Source organism: Primulina huaijiensis, chromosome 2 (genome assembly GCF_012295235.1).
Source record: "Primulina huaijiensis isolate GDHJ02 chromosome 2, ASM1229523v2, whole genome shotgun sequence".
In the NCBI taxonomy this organism is placed as follows: domain Eukaryota; kingdom Viridiplantae; phylum Streptophyta; class Magnoliopsida; order Lamiales; family Gesneriaceae; genus Primulina; species Primulina huaijiensis.
Genome location: NC_133307.1, coordinates 22,570,923 through 22,586,258, shown reverse-complemented (window position 1 = coordinate 22,586,258; position 15,336 = coordinate 22,570,923). Strand labels below are relative to the sequence as shown.

General features: G+C 34.9%; 1 protein-coding gene across 1 annotated transcript; it reads right to left on the bottom strand.

Annotated features, from left to right (window-relative positions):
* Positions 1–413: 413 nt before the first annotated feature.
* On the bottom strand, positions 414–8,874 carry LOC140970584 (probable protein arginine N-methyltransferase 3). The gene is made up of 7 exons (XM_073432378.1): positions 8,455–8,874; positions 7,585–8,139; positions 7,372–7,469; positions 6,852–6,930; positions 6,495–6,743; positions 6,233–6,400; positions 414–1,236 (listed from the first exon to the last, which is right to left on the bottom strand). The coding sequence occupies exons 1-7, from the start codon at positions 8,788–8,790 to the stop codon at positions 781–783; spliced, it is 1,941 nt and encodes a 646-aa protein (XP_073288479.1). The 5' UTR covers positions 8,791–8,874; the 3' UTR covers positions 414–780.
* Between the last annotated feature and the right edge of the window lie 6,462 nt (positions 8,875–15,336).

The following is a 15,336-nucleotide window of genomic DNA, read 5'->3' as shown; positions in this document are numbered from 1 at the left end:
TTTATGATTCAATATCAGTCGTTTGAGTATAGATTTCGTTTCAAATCTACTATAAACAAAGAAAATTTAAAACTGTGAAGCTTTTTAAAGGAAAATTCTTGTAATTGATTAGTTTAAATATTAACGTTGATGGAGGAGAACAAGATGCCTCAAACACAAAAGTCCACAAAACCACGAGCGTTGTTCTCACTTCCACTTTACTCTTTTTCTCCTTCTTTTTTCCTCTTTATTATTTTCTAATTTTTTTATGTAATGTTTTGGGTGATCCATTGCGTGTTACGAAATTAATACAGCATTGAAAGCACTTTCCTCAGATTGGCTTTGCATTCTGCATTTTTTCTCAAGAAAATATTTGCACTCGCATTTTATGTTCGCTCTTATTTTTTCGCAGACCCAAAAAAAAAAGGAGAAAATATTTGCTGGGAAAAATGCCTCTAATCACGTCGTCAATCTTAACTTACCAAAAATTTGGTTCACTCATCACATGATCATCATAAAAATAATGATGATAGATAAATGCAGTCATAGATTTCCTGCAAAAATACATCAAATCGCTACTTCCACACTCCGGGCTTCATAAGTTCATTAGGCAATATTGTTCATCTACATCCCGTCGACAGCAACAGATTCCATCTTTCAAAATACTTATGGATCATGATCTTAGCAGAGCAACAAAGCCCCGCAAAAATTATAGGTCCCTTCTTCCCTGTCTTCAGGGTTGTTAATTAAGACCTTTTCACCATAGAAAAGTGAAGCAGGACACCACCCAAAATGAACTGATTATCTGAGATTGAACATTTGAGCTGGCCAACTACGTCTTCTACCATCGTGCCCAATCCCAGTAAGCTCCATGGAAATGTCGATGGCTCGATGTTGAGTAGAACGGACAATACTGATGCGAGATTGTATTCTCGCAGCAGGACACTCATTTGTTCCAACTGCCGCCAATTTCTCACTACCAATACTGGACCCCATAGCAATTGGTTCACGAAAAATTAGGATAGTCTGTGACCAATGTGTACTTGGATCATAAGGAGATGTGGACAAAACGGTTGGTTTTTCTCTACAAAACCTCTTCGTAAATCCGGTTTCGAACCACAAAACAACTCCATAACACCAAGTAGTTTCTAGTTTAGAACATGTAGTATTGATCAAGGAAGTAACCAACTTAGTATCGAGTTCAACTTCTGACGTAAAGTCCATATCCTTAGTTTGCATTGTCACCAGGTCAAAGGTCTGAAATAATAGAGTAACACAAGGTATAACTCATCAGCACTCAAAAAGCATGCACAATGAATAAAAAAAACCAGCATATGACCCACTGCAATTTTATGTCCTATAAGGCACAATTGGAATAGGATGAAGAGAAAAATAAAACAAAAACACAGTAAATCTAGTGATGCATTCAGTACATATTACAGCATTTTTCACGAATGCCATTAATTTAAACTCTAAATCGGTCATGCGGACAACCAGAATAAGGCCAACAAAAGCAACAACAAACTGTATGATAGTTAAATTCAAGAGCTAAAATAATTGACTAGGCTTCACGGATATTTGAAGTCCTTAGAACAATTTTAGCCGCCAATTGGACCTCATATTTCCCAAAGGAAATGGAAAAGCCTTTATTGTTGAACTCTTATAACAATGGTAATTACTACTAATTCCAGTAAAGTTAGAGCAGTAAATCCAAAAGTAACAACGGAGGAACTTCAAAGTTGAGTCCTCCATACAATCTTCTTAACATCACTTCAAAAATTTGGAACATGGATTGAGTTAGCGTTTGTTAAAAGATAGAATTCAGTACATATGGTGTTGAGATATGTACTAGAATAGACAAAATCAGATCTTGTTTGAATATGGTCGATAAGATATTTTCCCTATGGTAGAATTGTAAATTGTTTAGGTTGATTTAGTTACCCAAAATAATGGGATTATGATATGTAACCTGCACATTATTTAAAGGGTATAGACCCCATGAATAAGATACGACAGAAATATATTCTTCACTCTCTCACATGGTATCAGAGACGAAGGTTTTCTTCGTGTAAAATGGCCAAAACAGACTCTGGTTCGACCTCCGACAGTGCCGTTTCAGATGATCAATCCAAGGCCGCACATGAAGTACCTCAGTTCGCAACTCCAATTGCGTTCGGTGCTGATTCCTCCTCCCTGTAGATTACAAGCCATAAACTAAATGGGGAGAATTTTCTCCAATGGACACAATCGGTTAATATTGTGATTTGCGCTCAAGGAAAGTTAGTTTATCTAACTGGAGATTTGTCCACTCCAAAATCCACAGATCCTTCGTATCAAAGATGGGTGGTGGACAATTCTTTAGTTCTCGCATGGCTTATCGACTCCATGGAGCCTCAAATCAGTCGTCGTTATCTCTGGTTTAAGACGGCTAAGGATGTGTGGGATGCCGCACGTCGTATGTATTCCGATCTTGGCAACATCGATCCAAGTTCAAAGAGATGAAGCGAGGATCGAAGACTGTAACTCAATATTTATTTGTGGCAAGAACTCGACTTATTCCTTGATGAAGAGGTAACATGCACTACTTGCAGCGACAAACAACCGAAAAATCTTGAGAAGGAAAGAGTCTTTGATTTTTTAGCGGGCCTAAATCACGAACTGGATTATGTACGAGGCAGAGTGGTGGTTCGCGACCCCTTTCCTTCGACGGAAGATGCATTTGCAGTCGGCAGCAGGAAATTCTGGACCAGCTTCTATCCCTTTGCCAACGAGCAACTCAAACAAACCAGCAAATTTCTGAGTCAATCCTCGGTCATTTCACACCAGCAGTCCAAACCTTCTACTGGATCGTGTTCAATAGCACAATCTGGTAAAAAATTTCATTACACAAATCTTCATATTCGAACGCTTGGATCATTGATTCAGGGGCATCTGACCATATGACAGGTTGTTTGAGTGTTTTTTGTGCCTATGTTCCCTGTGCTATTCCTACCACTGTTGTTCTTGCTGATGGTACTTTGACACAGGTTGCCGGAATTGATAACATAAGATTATCCCCATCTCTTACCCTTATAGCTGCATTTTATGTTTCCTGCCTTAAAATGCAATTATATATATGTTACTAAATTAACAAGGGATAGTAATTGTGTTGCTATATTCATGCCTTCTTCGTGTCAATTTCAGGAACTACTATCGGGGAAGATGATTGGCAATGCCAAGGTTCATGACGGACCAACTATTTCAAGACTTATTATAGTGAGAGCGGACTTCAGTCTAGGTCCAGTAACGTTACTTCATCAGTGTCTGGTGGTCAAGATGTCATGTTATGCCACCGTAGACTTGGCCATCTCAGTTTTAATTATTTGGAAAAATTGTTTCCTTCTTTATTTGGCAATAAAGAATTTACTTCTCTCAATTGTGAAACGTGCCAACTTGCAAAATTCCATAAAATGGTAAAAACCCAATTCCAGACCCAAATTCGATTGTTGCGAACAGATAATGAAAAGGAGTATTTTAACTCTATTCTTGGGCGATATTTATCGGAGCAAGGTATTATTCACCAAAGCTCGTGTCGAAACTCCGCAACAAAATGGGGTGTCGGACGCAAAAATAGGCATTTATTAGAAGTTTCCCGAGCTCTTATGTTCACTACGCATGTTCCAAAATACTTGTGGGGGGATGCACGTTTAACCTCTACATATCTTATCAATCACCTACCTACCTAGTCGCCCACTCCACTTCAAGACTCCTCTGTCTACCCTTACTATGCACTACACCCTTACTATGCATTACCCTCAGTATATACCTCGTGAGATCCTCTTGAAACCTTTGGTTGTACAGCGTTCGTCCACCTTCATGAATATCACCGAAGCAAATTGGATCCTAGGGCCGTCAAAACAGTTTTTGTGGGTTATTCTCCAACCCAGAAGGATTATAAATGTTACTGCCCTCAAACCAAGAAGTTTTATGTCACATACAATGAAACATTCTTTGAAGAAACACCATACTTCTCATCTGCTTCAATCCAGGGGGAGAAATTAACTGAATCTTGCTTTTGGGACAGTTTGAGTCTACCCCTACCTGTTGATCCACTGCATAGCACCACTGCATAGTTTGTCCAGGCCCAATTCGAGCATTTTTAGCCCTCGTGTCATCCATACAAGTGAACATTCCAGCCTAGAATATAAGGAAGAACACACTCCTAGACAACAAGAGCCACAAGTCTACACTCGAAGGAAAAGGCCTCAAACTGAGAAAGAAGTCGTGAACCCCACTCATTGTCAAACAAATAATCCGATAGTATAGCCACTCAACAAACAAGGTACATCTTGTCCTATTATTGATCTTGACATTCCAGTAGCTCTCAGAAAAAGTGTTAGATCTTGAACCCAACACCCTATATCTCAGTTTGTTTCCTACTCAAAACTGTCACCAACATTTCGGGTCTTTACCTCAAATCTGTCTAGTATGTTTATTCCCAAGAACGTGGAGGAAGCATTAAAAATCCCACAATGGAAGGCTGCTGTGCTAGAAGAAATGAGTGCCCTCGAGAAAAACAAAACGTGGGATATAGTGAAGCTTCCAAAAGTCAAGACAACATTGGGGTGTAAATGGGTTTTTACAGTGAAATACAAGGCGGATGGATCAATGGAGAGGTGCAAGGCTCGATTGGTTGCCAAAGGTTTTACGCAAACCTTTGGAATTGACTATAACGAGACATTTGACACCGTTGCCAAACTAAACACTGTTCAGATTCTCATTTCATTGGCAGTCAATCTTGATTGGCCTCTAAATCAATTTGATATAAATATTGTGTTTTAAAACGGAGAGTTGGAAGAGGAAATCTATATGTGCCAACCTCTTGGATTCGAATTAGAAGGAGAAACTGTTTGTAAACTTGATAAATCTCTTTACGGCCTAAAACAATCTCCACGAGTGGTTTGACATGTTTTCAAAAGCCATCAAGAGATTTGGCTACAAACAGATCACACGATGTTTGTTAGACACTCTGAAAGGGGTATGATCACCATTATCATAGTCTATGTTGATGACATCATCATCACCGGAGATTATATAGGAGAAATGGAGAGGATTAAGCTGATGATGACTAAAGAATTTGAAGTGAAAGATCTTGGAACATTAAATACTTCTTGGGAATGGAGATAGTGAAAAGCAAAAAAGCATTTTAGTTTCTCAGAGGAAATATACTTTAGATCTCTTGGAGGATACAGGGATGCTTGGATGCAAACCGTGCAAGACTCAAATTGAGCTTGGTAACAAAGACAAACTGTTGGAACGAGAGCCGGTTGACAATGGAAAATATCAACGTCTTGTTGGAAAGTTAATCTATCTTTCTCATACAAGGCCACATATCACATTTGCAATCACTCTAGTTAGTCAGTACATGCATTCTCCGTGTCAAGGTCATTTTAGTGCAGTGTATCGAATCTTAAGATACTTGAAGCAAACACCAGGGAAAGGTTTGTTCTTTGCCAAAGCTAGTTATAGAAGTATAAAAGGATTTTCCGATGCAAATTGGACTGGTTTCATTGATGATATAAAGTCAACTTCGGGATATCGCACGTTGTTGTGGAGAAATATGGTAACATGACGTAGCAAGAAACAGCCGGTTGTGGCTAGGAGCAAGGCAGAAGCAAAATATAGGACCATGACATACGGAGCATGCGATCTTATTTGGATTAAAAATGTGATGGAGAAATTGAAGATGGGATTTGCAAATCCTATGAAATCCTTTTATGATAACAAGTCTACCATCATCATTGCTCGCAATCCAGTCCACCATGACAAAACAAAACATGTTGAAGTAATCGAAATTTTATTAAAGAAAAATTGGAAGAAGGCATAATTGATATCGAATAAGTTCCTACATCACAAAAGTTGGTTGATCTACTCACAAAGGGATTGACAGAAAACTCACTTGAGTCTCTTGTCCACAAGCTTGGACTCATCGACATCTACACCAAGCTTGAGGGGTAATGTTGAGAAATTTACGGAATTGACAAAATCAGATCTTGTTTAAATATGGTTGATAAGATATTTTACCTTTGATAGAATTATAAATTGTTTAGGTTGATTTAGTTACCCAAAATAGAGGAATGGATGACCCTAGTTTCAACTCAATTCAGCCTATCTATCAGGTTGTAGCACATTTTCATTTTCATTTTCATTACGGTACTCTTAACATTACAAGTAAATGGTAAAATTTTAGTCGAGTTGTTAAAGAACCACAAACCTGCAGAACTCCAGTAGTCGTGATAATGTCGATACTGTCGATTACATCAATTATAGGAAACCGGCAAGCATCATCAACAATCTCTTGCCCTATGCAAGACATATTGAAACCATATACATTCTCCCAGAACGGAAGACTGGTCCCTCCTCTTCCAAAACCAGCAACAAACTGGACGAGGAATCAAGGTCAACAATATTTACCATTATAATGAAGGCAAGCATAAAGAACAGTAAGAAAGACACAGCGGAAAGAGTGAACCCACCATGGTAGCTGTGTCCGGAAGAATGGCACCTCCAGGCTTTAACCATTGATCCCGTGCAAAAAGAACAGAGCTGAGCATTGACTCATACAACAGGCAATAGCCCATCCATTCACTCAATAACACGTCTATGCTATGAGGTTGGATATGGTCATCGTTGTATAGCTCTTCGACCATGCCTGGAACCACTTCAATGACCCCATTTTTGCTGATTTCGCTTCTGGTCAGCAGCAAACCATTATCTTTTGCCACCTGCTTCGGTAAAAAGTAAAATCATCCATAAAGACAAACTAAAATAATATCTGGATAAAGCACGATAATCTTGAGAATAAAAAAATAATTGATGTGGCCAGATTTAACCTGAGTAGCCACTGCAGCCATCTTCTCACTAGCTTCAACAGCAATAACTTTTGAAGCTCCTGCTTGGGCTGCGAAAAGACTAGTGAAAAATAAAAACTCAGGACAATCTTGGGACATTAATAACACAGAACATAAGATGGTGCGACTACTTCAAGGAAATACAAGATGGCACATGATGCAAAAGTGATTGGTATTTGTTGAATATATTCATGGACAGGTTTTAATAAAGATTTAAAGTCATTGTTAATGGAAAGCAAACCAGCACTGCATTGCATTGCATTGCAGAAGATAATGTCTCAGTTTGAGAACTACCATAATACTCTCCCACGTTACAAATAATTGCGAAAAAAGGCATAGCCCAAAAAAAACAAAAATACTTCTTCTAGCTTTTGTGTGCTTTGTGAATCACTATAAAGCAAGACTGTGTACTTACATCTGTTGCTTAATATACATTCAAATTAAGGAACAAAAACAACAGAAAATTTTTAAATGATTAAAGAAAAATTAAATTTTTTATCACCTTAGAATCCCAGTTCCACAACCGACATCCATAACAACCGCATTTCTTAGCAAAGAAGGATTTTCCAACATAGCTTGTCTGTAAGCATCAGTTCTTGCCTGGAAATTTATGATAACTTCCCTCATATCTCTATCACAGTAATCAGGATTGAGAAAATGGTTTTTATGTTGAAAGTGTAAGCATGACTTACTTTAAGAAACTCATGTTCTTTACCTTATCGCTGATCATCTCACGGTGGATACCATATGAACTATATGCACCAAAATAATTCTTGTTTATATTCTTAATCTCGTTTGCAGCGATTTCAGAAGACGAAGCAAAACACATCTCATTTTTCCAATTTCTATGTGACGAGATTCCACCAGTTTCATTACTTGCACCATTTAGTACTACCATTTCCGGAGATATTCCGTTCACATCCTTGTCGAACGTACATACAACCTCCTTTTCCCCATTCTCACGAGGAATCGTGAAGTTTGATGCATATTTATCAGAAACACCAATGTCATGGATGCTGACGCTCTCAATTTGAGATAAATAAGTCTCCAGCTCCTCTTTGTCAATGGGCATAGCATCTCCATCCTCGTCTTCGTCCTCTTCACCAAACCTATACAATAATGCATCGTCTGGAAGAAATGGGTTGAGATATCTATCATCATTCCAAGGTAAAACATTGTGTTCAAAGTTAGTATTCTTGTGTAGGTGATTTTGCAGTTCTTCCTTCGATTGACATATCATCGCACAACTCCAACATTTGTTTTCTGAAACCTAACAAGAGAGAGGGGAAAACATAACACAAAATTTAGACATTTACTTGTTCCGAGGGGTAAAACACAAAAGTGCATGTCAAATAACTTTAACTGACAACTCAAATGTTCATTACTACAAATCTAAAATTCAACTGATGCCCTTGAGTGTTCTCTTGTAGATGATAAGAAGTAGGAACCAACTCAAATCAACAAGGTCCGGCACAGTATGAGAATTGGGAACTACTTAAAAACTTTGTTTGATAGAACAAAGAAAATTGCTGTTATACGAAAATACAACCGTAAAAGCACCAAAAACTAAGTTACGCGATTATACCTGCGACCTAACGTGATTGATGAGCTTGAAGCATTGATAGAAATCCAAGCTCAGCGATCTCTTAATCTCGCCGAAGTCAAAGCGGTGAATTGAAGCACAGTGCTCGAAAAGAGAGCTGCATGAACTGTAGCAATAGTCACAGAACAGACAGCGCAACTGGGATTCTGAAGCGGAGGCATCCTCCAAGGCTTCGTCTTCAGCTTCCCAATCATCCCAATTCTGATCTTCTTCCTCCTCTTCTTCCTCCTCTTCTTCGATAACTTCAGGATCCATGCGATGATGCATTGGGCTTATTCCAGTGTGAATTACTTCATCTTTTCCTCGGTCAGTCGCCATTGAAAAATGCAGTGCGAAAGAATGGCGGAAGATTCGATTCACAGTTAAACCCTAAACCCTTTGGTATTGTCCTGGACTTTATACCTGGGTGAGTGCACGCGCCTTATCATTTCATTTTGATTCCGCCAAATTTAATCGTCTCCATTATATTATATATATTATATAATAATAATGATAATAATAATAATAATAATAATAATAAAAAAAAATAATATGAAAATATTTACAAAGCGCCGGGTTTTGCTATTTTTATTTTGGCAAAAAAAACATACCGGTATTGGTAACTACGGCTGCTTTTTCTTAATATATATTTTAAATTATGTGTATATATTATTAATTAAAATTAAAGCTTTTTTATACTGATTAATATTTGGTATGTTGTGAAATTCTTTTCATAATTTAAAAAATGTACTTTAATCACTCAATTTCATATTAAAACTCTCTTTCAATTTTCTCTTATCTCCTGTATTTTCAATTTCAAATTTTGATAATTTACTTTAAAATAAAAAAATACATTAACTGTGATATTTTTTTTACGGATACATGCAATACGGATGTCATGAACCACTACTATATATTATAGGATATGAAATATTTTTTGTCCTGTAATTTGTATTTTTTTTCCATTTTTTATCCTATTAATGATGAATATGTTTTTTAATCCTATAATTTGCATGTTTTTTTTTCATTTTTGATCATGTTATGGTGAATTTTAAATTTTATTCGTGTAATGTGTATTTTTTTGGTCTTTTTATGAACAGAGACGATGAATTCTTGCAAAAAAAAATATATATATATATATATAAGTTACAAGTGTAAAATGAAAATTAATCGTAACAAGATCAAAATGAAAAATAAATATAAGTTATAACAACAAAAACACAAATTTATTGTTAACATGATCAAAAGTGGAAAAAAACGAAAATCACGGGACAAAAAATATCATTTCCCTTATATTATATTATATATAAAACGTTGGAATTAAGCCTAATCGCTTATTCTTATTTTTTTTCTCTCAAAAAAGGTTATATATTCGAATTTCGAGGGTTCGAGGTTAGCTTTTCCACGAAATTTGAAAAGTATAAAGTTTAAGTTATTAAAAATAAAATTAAATCATTTTATATGGCCCAATTTATGCATACAATTAACTAGTATAAAAAATCTTTTTTTCTCAATGTAGAAACTATTAATTGAATTATTATATGTTTTGTTTTACAAAGTATTTATTACCAGTTGTATACGGTGAGTACATTTTGATTCGTATAAGTTTTATTTATTAAAAAGTTATGTTAATTTTTATTTTTTGTATCCTTCAAATGCTCATATTTTCAATCATTTCGGAAATATGTATTTCAAAAGTAATAAATGTTTGTTTTAGTATTCTAATAGCTTGTTTAGAAGAGCTTCTAAGAAATACTTTTTGGATTTTAGTTCGTGGAAATTTTTTCGGATGTTTGTGAAAATCAGTTTCTACTTCAAATTTTATAACTTTTAACCCAAAATTAGAAGCAATATTTAAATGTTTTTTATTCTCTTCTCTTTTTGTCAATTGTTTAAAGTTATAATTTGACATTTGAATCCTAGGAAAATTTATCATATTCTACAATTATTCTCAATTTTTATAAATTTTTTGGAGATTTTTTAAAATGTTAAATTTATTAATATATGAGTTTTTAAGAGTTTCGAATGAAGTTCATAAAATTCAAAATCATATTTTATTACAAGCCTCACCCTCCAACTCAATTTAACAAACATGTAAATGCACCAAATAACAACATTAACAAAATACTATAAACTAAGTTCACATATTCAGATCACTTGAAACAAATGTTAATTGCCATTCCAATTTATAAGATAATTTACCTTATAAACCTTTGATTTAGAAAGAAACGACGGCACCACGAGCTCCTATAATATTCCTTGACATATTTTAAATATGTTTTGTTTGTGTGGATTCTCCAATATCACTTTCATTGGATCTGTGACCTGAAAACAACAAAACACATGAAGTATGTTAGCAAATTTGAATTCGAAACAAGAGAAAATTTTTTGTCTTTAAGACGAAATTTCCCTATACATGGTGCTCACGGGACATAACAATCGTCTTCTAAGATATAACGACTTTCAACTTGTTATAGCAGCTCTATAAATCACAAGTTTCATAATCAGAAAATGAAACAAACTTTCATTTGAGAAGAAATAAGAAAAATTTTCAAAATGAATGCAAATGTCCTTCCTTTGTTTGATCATCTCAAATTTGATGTTACGTTGTCTCTCATTATGTTAATTTATTCAGATGGATTGATATTTAAGTCACAAATCTCGAAAATGCGATCAATATACATTTTTTAGTGACAAAGATCCATGAAAAATTGGTAAACAATGTCTCCCTCACGGTCATGGAAAATTCCAATGCATAGAAGGGATGCTTAGGCGCCTCAACTGCGTAACAAAAGGCGCTTAGACACGTCCCGTGCGGTCTGAATTGTTCCGAACCATATATAGGATACTTAATTTACATTCATTAAACTTTAAATTTATCAACATGTTTTAATATCTTATTTCAATTATTGGAACATATTTTTAAACGCTTAAACTTTTAGAACTTATGTTTATAATGATATGATAAACTAGAAAACTCAAGTGAAAAAGTCGATTAAGTTCTTTCTGTGTTTGGTTGTTGTAAAAGATTCAGTTTTTATCATCTTGAAAAAAAATATATATGTTTTTTTTATTAACCATTTTGGTTATATACCTATTAAAATTTCAAATTAAATCGTGGGAGTTGAATACATTTCAATTACCATACTCTTAATAATTGTTATTCACAGAGGTTATTGGTGGCCCAACATTCTGGACGGTCAATTTGTCTCAGTCTATTAATATTCGCACTCTTTTTTCCAAGGATGATAACGTCACGGAAGCTATTCGTCTGCTTCGCGACAACTCACCGGTAGCTTCATTTTGCACTGCTCTCGGAATGCCAACCAAGTCGCCCACAAATTTGCCCCAAAAGCTTTTTTTAAAATTAATTAAAAAAAAATACTTGAGTATAAATTGCTGAAGTGAGGTCGCCACTTGTCCGTGTATACATCGTAAGGAATAGGATATTTATTTTTATATTTCAAATTCCAATTTAGTAGCCCACGGAGTAACTCGACTTTCGGGGAAAAAAATAGTAGCAGTCAAACAAGGCTGCGCACGTGAGAATCACCCTCTAATCTTACTTACAAAACTCTTCTAGCTTTTGTGTCCATACACGTCAATTCAATGCAACTCCCACAGTTTCTTGAACTAATCAGGAACAGTAGAAACTTATGGATTAGTTTAATCTGTTTTTAATTTCATAATTATCTTTTTTACTCTACTAAAAACCTCTCCGCTCATATTTTACATAAGAAAAAATCTAAACAAAATTTCTCTTTTAAATCGGACAACTCTTTTAAATTGAAAATAATTTCGTCCTATTGAGTCAATCTTCTTAGTCTTCACGCTTGAGGGTCATCCAAGTACCTCTATTCTCCATTATTGTCATCTTTATCTCCTTCCACGAAGCACCCTTTTCTTTACATTCACATTTATCACACACATGTACATACATATACATACAAATAAATATACGTATGTGCACACAATTCTTTATATATAAATCTTCCACCCCTTCCTAGTATCTGTCACGTACACAAACAACATTTTGTGACGCAGCTTCCATTAAAGTTGAAAAGATTTTCTTGAATGGATATTAGTCAAAGTGTTTCAAGAACGCTGATCAAGAGACAAAAGAAGAGTTTCAAAGAGAAGAAAAAAGGCAAAGATTCACTAAAAGTAGTGTACATTTCTAGTCCCATGAAGGTGAAGACTAGTGCCTCTAGGTTTATGTCTCTCGTGCAAGAACTTACAGGGAAAAACTCTGATATCGCGCAATATACAGAGCTTAACGATGATAAAGTCATTCACGAGTTTCTTGAAATTGATTTGAATGATGGAGATTTAGTTACGCAAGAGGAGACGAGCGACGGGTATAAGTTTTCATCGATTTCGAATTCAAACGATACAACTATGTGTAACTCGTCGGTTTCTTTCTTCGAGAGCGTCCACGACGGGGGAACGTCTCAAATAGAAGAGCAATTTGCGGAGATCTTCGGGCCGAATTCGTTTTGCGATCCATCTCTTGTAGATGTGCTAGGAAGCTATGATTTGTGAAAAGAGCTGTACGTGTGTGGTATATACCACTAGTTGATTTCTCGTATGCTCTTCTTCGATCTGTATGTATCTTGCAGCTGCGTTTCATGTACAGAAAAGTAGTTCTATGAATTAGTACTTTTTAACATCTAGGAAAGGGAATTTTAATATACAAGGAAATTACTTTTTCCGTATTTTGTGATGTTGTGATCGGAAAAATTTATAAAATAATTTTGATCAACTATTTTCAAATCATGTGACTGGGGAAACTCACAGCCATTAACTTTTAAAAAAAAAAATTTGGCCAAGTTGCTGCACACACATTTGACTCGACATTTGCACAGATCCATGTGAAAAAATAAATATTACGTATCTTGTGAGACGGTTTCATGAATCTTTATCTTTGAAACGGGTCAATACTACCGATATTCACAATAAAAAGCAATATTTTTTCATGGATGATTCAAATAAGAGATCCATTTTACAAAATACGACCCGTGAGATCATCTTACACGAGTTTTTGACAAAAATAAGTGTGATTTCCTCATAGCCTCTTCCTTCTAGATTAAAAGGTTGGATACTACCGTAGGATAACATGGAAGAACCTCCTGCGAACTACCCATACATGAAAAATGCATTGAACTAATTAGAAGTATTATTTATTTGAACATGGGAGGTATAGAAAGTTGAACACATTGGAAGTTAAGAAAGTTGAACACATTGGAAGTATTATTTATTTTTAAAAAATTAATTAACTTCAAAACTAATGAAATAATTTTAAAAGATTATTCAGGAACGATTTTATATAAATTAATGTACTAATCAATAAAGAAAAATAAATTATCAATCAAGCAACATTTTATTTTAATTTTCACTCAAAAATTTCAAAGACGTGTCCTTTTGTCCTTTCGGAAAGGGATATCACAGATTTTTTTTTTAATTGACTTTGTCTTTGAATAATAAGAGAAAATAAATTTACGAAGGTATATGCCAAAATGTCGCTGTCATGTTCGTATGGATTATTGCTCAAAGTAATATAAAAAGTGATGAATATTAGGTACATATATTAAATTATTATCATAAATCTTATATTTAATTGTTGTTTATCCATAGAATAATTAGCTGCTTTACGATTTATTTATGTGAAATAAATATCATGTTCTTTGTAATATTTAATTATTAGCATGAATATCATGTATTATTTATTTTTGTGAGACGAATATCCGATTTTAATGATATTAAATTATTATCGTAAATCTTATATTTAATTATTGTTTAATATTTACTTCCCGCGACGAATATCTGTCTCTCCATCCTCCCACTACGATCCGACCTGCCCCTGTTCAGACCCATTTTATAATCCCAATTTCTCGACTGAATTGAGAACTAACTCCATGACTTTGCTTACGAAATTTAACAAAGAAACTCGCAATTAGAAGATATCATCTATAATTAGATGTGCTTAACCTCGTATAAATTCTGTTGTAAATGTGGAAAGTTGATGATGCTTTTACTCATTTTGACTTACAAATTAGAATCATTTCTTGATTCAATTTAGCTTTGAGTTGTTTTATATTATATTAAATTTTAAAAGTAATATTTTTATATCAAAATATTATTTTTATTACAAAAATATTATTTTTTTATGTTAAAAATATTTTTTGTAATGTATATATTTATTTGATTGAAAAATATTATTTTTATGTCAAAATCGTTGTTTTCTAATATAGTTTGTTGGGTTAAGCGGGCATGAGTGAGAGTAGTATTGAGATGGGTGACTTTCTGGGAAGTTCTTATGCGTCAAGCTGTTGAAGTTGCGCCGCTTGATCTGGTTGGCTAAGTAGGCCGTAAAAGATTGACACCGAATCTTAACGAGTAATACCGTCTCTGCTGAGAATAGGGCCGACAGTAGAAAAAAGATAAGATTGATCTCTAAAGAATATAAGACAGCACCATCACAAAGACACACACCTCCATGGACTCATGGGCTTAACAGCCCGACCTATTAGCACCCAAGTAGGTGGACTCAGTGCTGCCACAAGTATAAGAAAATAAAGTTGCGCATTGGTTAATAGTTATAGTTTTTGACCTAGTGGTAAGCGCTTGATCTTAACAATTATATCAGAGCAATGTCATGGGTCTAAGTCTCCCAAGAAGCATATTTCTATACTTCTTGGGGGAGAATGTTGGGTTAAGCGTACATGATTGATAGTAGTATTGGGATGAGTGACCTCCTGAGAAGTTCTCATGCGTCAAGCTGCTGACGTTACACCGCTTGATCTGGTTAGCTAAGTGGACCGTAAAATAGTGACATCGGATCTTAACGGATAATAGTGTATCTGTTGAGGATAGGGCCGATGGTAG

Excerpts from the sequence above, each read along its gene's own strand:
- LOC140970584 (XM_073432378.1), bottom strand. The coding sequence starts at position 8,790 with ATGGCGACTGACCGAGGAAAAGATGAAGTAATTCACACTGGAATAAGC. Across the intron at positions 8,140-8,454 it reads TCAATCACGTTAGGTCGCAG|GTTTCAGAAAACAAATGTTG; the intron begins GTATAATCGCGT and ends CTCTCTTGTTAG. Across the intron at positions 6,744-6,851 it reads TGGCTGCAGTGGCTACTCAG|GTGGCAAAAGATAATGGTTT; the intron begins GTTAAATCTGGC and ends TTACCGAAGCAG.